Raw genomic sequence first — 6,366 nt, forward strand, 5'->3', positions numbered from 1 at the left:
AAAAGTTTGGGATGAAGCGCCTGTAATAGGAGCATAGGCCTAAGAATCGCCGTACGGCCTTTTTGTCGGCAGGCGTCGGGAAGTTGGACACAGCGGATACTTTGTCAGGATCGGGCTTGATGCCGGCGTGGCTGACAACGTGGCCCAAGAAGCGTAGTTCTTGGTACCCGAAATGACACTTTTCCGCTTTAAGTGTGAGACCAGCTGCTCTCACGGCGCGAAGTACACAGGATAGTCTTTTCAAGTGCTCTGCAAAGGTTGACGAGAAGACGATAACGTCGTCAAGGTATACTAGACACGTCTGCCACTTGAGACCGGAAAGAACAGTGTCCATCATTCGTTGGAATGTTGCTGGTGCCGAACACAAACCGAAAGGGAGCACTTTAAATTCATAAAGTCCGTCCGGCGTTATAAAGGCTGTTTTCTCGCGGTCGCGCTCATCCACCTCGATCTGCCAGTACCCGCTCTTTAGATCCATCGACGAAAAGTAACGGGCATGACGAAGCCTGTCGAGGGAGTCATCGATCCGGGGCAATGGGTACACGTCCTTCTTTGTCACTTGATTGAGCTTTCTGTAATCAACGCAAAATCGCAATGTGCCGTCCTTCTTTTTGACCAGAACGACGGGTGATGCCCACGGACTTCGAGAAGGCTGGATGACATCGTCGCGCAACATCTGCTCCACTTGGCTGCGAATTGCGTCCCGTTCCTTCGCAGAGACACGATAGGGGTTTTGACGAAGCGGCCTCACATTATCATCAACAATGATGCGATGTTTTGTAAGCGGAGTTTGACGCACGCCAGATGTCGAAGAGAAACAGTCCTTGAAGGTCGTCAGCAGCGCGAGGAGGGCTTGTTGTTCACTGAGAGGCAAGCCGGAGTTGACATCGATTATGGCATCGGAGCTGGTTTCACCAGGTGCGGCGCCTTGTAACGCAAAGCAGTCTTCGCCATCAGCTATGTCTTCGAAATAGGCAACTGTCGTGCCTTTGGCGACATGTTGGCGTTCATTGCTGAAGTTAGTAAGCAGCAATGCGGCACGGCCATCGGTTACATGCAACACGCCTCGAGCAACTGCGATGCCATGGCGGAACAAAAGTTCATCGATTCGCTCTGCTATGCCGTCAACATTGCTAAACATGTCGCAGTGAACTGAAACTAGCATGCATGACCGCGGTGGTATGTTCACGTCCTCGTCGATAACCCGCAACGGCGCTCGGCATGCTGCGAGTTCTGGTGGGCGGTGGCTCGACGAGAATGTAATTAGGCGTTCACCAACGTCGATCACAGCGTTGTATTCTCTTAAAAAGTCCATCCCCAAAATAAGGTCCTTGCAGCACTCCGCGAGGACCACGAAACTGCCGACAAAATCAGCGTTACCAATGGCGATTCTGGCGGTGCACTTCCCTATTGGAGTCATTAAATGGCCTCCAGCAGATCGAATCTGAAGTCCACACCACGGCATCTTCACTTTTTTTAACCGATCGGCGAGGGTCTGACTAATTATAGAGTAGTCTGCACCGGTGTCAATAAGAGCAACCACTCCATGTCCATCTATACAAATTACGAGGTCGGCGCTTCCAGCTTCGGCGAAAGACATTCTTGTGGTATCCTTTTCCGTCGGAGACGTCGAGGGGTTTTGAAGGTCTTGCGTAGTTAGGCTACGAGCAACCCTGCCTCCAGAGGTTGCTGCTTTTAGTTTCCCCGCCTAGGGCTTGGGGATCTGCCTCGCAGTATCCCGCCGAAGTTCCGACGGTTAGGGGAGACGTCGTTCGCTGGGGACGGTGAACGTGGTCGACGGTTCGGCGAAAGGTCTCGTCTCGCAGCAAGGTATTCCTCGATAGCAGGGGGTCTTTGTCCAAAGCAAGGGCGTGGAGCCGTGGGAGCGAATCCGGAAAGCCCAATTTCGCGGTACGGACAGCGGCGGTAGATATGGCCTGCTTCGCCACAGTGAAAACACAGCGGGCGGTTGTCATTTGTGCGCCAGACGTCGGACTTCCGTACCTGTCGTCCAGCTGAAGTTTCCATTCGAGGCCTGGGATGCGGGTTGGTGTGCACTCCCTGATGCCAGGAATCGGTCTGGGGAGCCCGTTGAGGTGCTGGAATAGGCGGTACAGGTGGGTGACGACGGACAACCGACACATAGCTTGGTTGGAGCTGCTGCGGCTGGCTCTCCGGAATGGCCAAGGCTTCCCGGATCTCCTGACGCACGATGTCGGCGACAGAAGCATGCGAAGGCTGTGAAGAGCCTATTCCGTGCAGCTGTAGTTCCTCTCTCACTATCGATCGCACGAGCTCACGCAGGGACCTGTCACTGGATGCCGTCGCTGCAGCAGTAGCGCTTGGAGAACCGCCGGTAACCCGGTCATATTGCCGGCATCTGTCCCGCAGGGCATGCTCGATGGCTGTGGCCTCCTTAATGAAATCCTTCACTGTGCGGGGTGGATTTCGTACGAGGCCGGCGAACAGTTGTTCCTTCACGCCATGCATTAGATGCCGTAGTTTCTTCGGCTCTGACATTTCAGGGTCGGCTCTACGGAAGAGGCGTGCCATGTCCTCTGCAAACATCGCCACCGTCTCGTTCGGTTTTTGGATGCGAGACTCCAAAAGGCGCTGAGCGTGGTCACGGCGGTCGCTGCTGGCGAATGACTCCAGCAGCTCCTGGCGAAATTCCTCCCAAGTAGATAACCTCGCTTCGCGGTTCTCGAACCACGTCCTTGCACCATGTTCTAGCGAGTAATACACCTCACGCAGCTTTTGACGAGCGTCCCACTGGTTGAACGATGCGACCCGCTCAAACTGCTCCAGCCAATCCTCGACGTCCTCAAACGCCTCACCGTGAAAAATGGCCGGCGTACGTGGCTGTTGGAGAGTTACCTGGCAGGGAAGTGGTTGCGTCATTACTTGGGGTGCTGGAGCTTGACGTCTAGGTGCAGTGAAGTCAAGGTAACCGCACTCTGGAGACAGCCCGCGTTGGCGACGACTAGCCCGATGGACAGGTGTGTGGACAGGGTGAGGCCGTTCCGGGCTGGCCGAAGGGGTCCTCTGCATGGGGTAGTCGTACCCCGCAACCTCCACCAGTGTCACGTACAGCAAATACGCGTTGGGGGTGTTGGTGAGCTTTACTAAAACGCTAATAGAAGAAGCAGCGGAGAAGAACGCTCTTGACCGCGAGGCACTCGAGCTGCCAGGGCAAAACAGTGATGATGATGCGTTCCCGGTAGCGCTCGTTCGTCGTCGTCGTCGCCTCGGCTGGGATGTCACAAATTAAAAGTTCATTCAGATGCTTGTGGGTACGTGACAATATTTTATCGGTATTTGTGATTACATTGCCTTGCTTATCTTTAAGTGCATACGTCTGTTTGTTTCCCCATGCCAAGATGCCTCTTCACTGCTTTCAGGCTACCTCCGTACTTTACAGCGTATTCGATCCTCTCCATATTTTACTTCCGTATGTCAGCTGTCTTGCGCCTATTAACTTCGAAAGCTCCGCTAGTTCTATTCTGTCAGCGGGGGTGGATATTGTCATGGTTTGCCGTTGCCTAATTAGACCTTTCGTTTCCTGTGAAAGTTTAACAGTATCCTGTCTAGCCACCGTGCCACCGAATTCTACTGCACACTCCGTGATAATGCGTTTAAACTTGTCGCTGGCTTCCTGTGTCGTAATCTCGGCTTCCGTGTTAAGAGCTGAATATGGGTTCTGCAGCGCGATCCTGAATTCTTCTACTTTACGTCTTACGGTTAGCTCATTATTTGCTTCTTTCCTACTAGCTTGTTGCGGTCCCTCCTCAAATCTAGCCTAATTCCAGATCTTACCATACGGTGGTCACTGCACCTTACCCTTCCGAGCACTTCTACATCCTTCACGACGCAAAGGTTATCGCATAATATGAAGTCTATTTCATTTTTATGGTCCCCATTCGGGCTTCTCCACGTCCACTTCCGACTCTCCCGTTTACAGCAGAAGGTATTCAGTATGCGTAGGTTAGTCCGTTCTGCAAACTCAACTTGTTGGTCCCCCCCGCTATTTATACAGCCCAGACCCTTGTTCCCAACTGCCTTGTCTCCAGCCTGATTCTTGCCTACTTTAGCATTGAAGTCCCCCATAATACGGTATACTGTATTGTTACTTTAGCAATTGCCTATTCCACATCTCCATAGAAACGTTCCACTACTTGGTCGTCGTGGCCGGATGTGAACGCGTAGCCCTGCACCACATTGAGCTTGTACCACTTATTGAGCCTAATTACAAGACCCGCGGCCCTTTCGTTAATGCTATAGTATGCTTCTATGTTGCCAGCTATGCTTTTATTCACTAGAAATCCCACTCCCAGTTCTGTTCTGTCCTCTAGACCCCGGTAACATACGACGTGTCCATATTTCAGCACCGTAAAGGCTTCGCCTGCCCTCCTAACCTCACTAAGCCCTGTTACATCCCATTTATTATCCTCTAACCCCTCGAACAAAACCTCTAGACTCGCTTGGCTAGATACGGTTCGCGCGTTAAACGTTGCCGGGTTCAAATGCCAGATTTCAGATGCTTTTGCTTAAGTGTAACTAAATAACGAACCAACCGCTGAAATTTCGACTTATTATGGTAAATGACCTAGTTAAACCTAGAAACGAAGATGTATTATCAATTTATTTTAAAGACCTCCGCCGCATGATTGCGTCAACCTATGATGATTGTTTATTATTAGTGTTCTCGTTATTTCATTTTCTTTTGTTTTTGTATTTACTTTTACTTGCTGTTCTTTTCTATGATTTGTTCACAACGGCTTGCAAGTACCTGCACGTGAGTTATACCCTGTCATGTATATATGCATAGTTTGTATCTCTGTTAGTATTGTAAATGTTTTTTAGAACCTGACGTCACCGAAATAAAAAAAGTATTTCAGTATCTGTATCTGTATCTTGTATCTGTATACCAGAATACTTTTTGTGCAATTTGCGCAATTATCTCACAAATATACCGTTACGTCTAATTTAAATGTATCTTAGTATCTGTATCTTAGGCGCCCAGCGCATGTATCGCGATATCTGTATTCCAGAATACATTTTGAAGTATCTGTGCCGAGCCCGGCTGGTTACCCCCGTCTTGCCTTGTAACAAGAGTCTTCCACGCCTATGTCAAAACTACGAAGCAAAATGTTAAAAAAGAGGAGACTTAATAAATGACATTTTTTGCTTAATTTAAATGTATCTTAGTATCTGTATCTCAGCCGCCCAGCGCATGTATCGCGATATCTGTATTCCAGAATACATTTTGAAGTATCTGTGCCCAGCCCTGCTGGTTACACTCGTCTTGCCTGGTAACAAGAGTCTTCCACGCCTATGTCAAAACTACGAAGCAAAATGATAAAAAAAGAGGAGACTGAATAAATGACATTTTTTGCTTCTAACAATGTTTTCTGACTAACCAAAGAAGCTTGCGTTTATTACTGCGTATTTAGTCCTGGCAGATTATGACGGTTGCAGATGCGTAATAGTGAAGCCTCTATTGTAGTAGAGAAATTATGGCAAATATTCATAACCTAAAAAACAATAACCTTATTTCTTTTACTCAAAAAATAGTACCAGATCACGAGCCCCTTTAGTGAATATTTTGTTCCAAAAACTTACTGGCATGGCTGCTCGTTTTGTCTAGAGGGTAAAAGAAGACGAGTTTCAGCAAAGAGATGGGGATTTCAATATATACTCAAGTCAAGGAGGTAGATATTTGGTCTGCGATTGTATTTTCAAAAACGAGCCTATGCAGGTCTGAATTTTCGGCTCCCCAAGTTATATGTCTTGGGTGTCGCAATGTATACTCTAACATTTTACCGCAATTCAACACACACAGCGAACACCATATCACTTCCTTGCTTTGAGAAGGTACAGTGGAGTTAACATGGACGGGAGAGATCTGCTTCTACGAGCTCTGTGAAGTCGTATCGCCGGTCTTCTTATCAACCTGTCAGCCAGCTGCTGCATTATGTCAGATTCCCTGAATGGGATACACAGCTGAGTAAATCAAAGCCATCAACGCAACCAAAGCGTTGCAAGCGCCATTGGGACTATGTGCCCTTATTTCATGACGTTCGGGTACCGCGGCACCAATAAGTCGTTCTTGCAATGGCTGGGTGATCGCGCCTTCCTTGCAACATTTGCAACATACATTATCACTTCCAGGAGGCGATTCACACACACACACACACACACACACACACACACACACACACACACACGCACACACACACACACACACACACACACACACACACACACACACACACACACACACACACACACACACACACCTTCCTTCAGTCCTCTCGTTCTCCTCCTAAGTGAACTGCATGGTTTCCACGTTTTTATTTTTATCGC

The 6,366-nt window shown here is 49.0% G+C and overlaps 1 protein-coding gene across 1 annotated transcript; it reads right to left on the reverse strand.

Moving 5' to 3' along the window:
* Positions 1 to 1,555: 1,555 nt before the first annotated feature.
* On the reverse strand, positions 1,556 to 2,901 carry LOC144160855 (uncharacterized). The gene has a single exon (XM_077691983.1). It carries the CDS (start codon positions 2,899 to 2,901, stop codon positions 1,696 to 1,698), a length of 1,206 nt encoding a protein of 401 aa, XP_077548109.1. The 3' UTR covers positions 1,556 to 1,695.
* Between the last annotated feature and the right edge of the window lie 3,465 nt (positions 2,902 to 6,366).

The sequence above is a fragment of the Haemaphysalis longicornis genome, unplaced genomic scaffold (genome assembly GCF_048455015.1).
Source record: "Haemaphysalis longicornis isolate Haplotype H1 unplaced genomic scaffold, Haemaphysalis longicornis Haplotype H1 scaffold_11, whole genome shotgun sequence".
NCBI lineage: Eukaryota > Metazoa > Arthropoda > Arachnida > Ixodida > Ixodidae > Haemaphysalis > Haemaphysalis longicornis.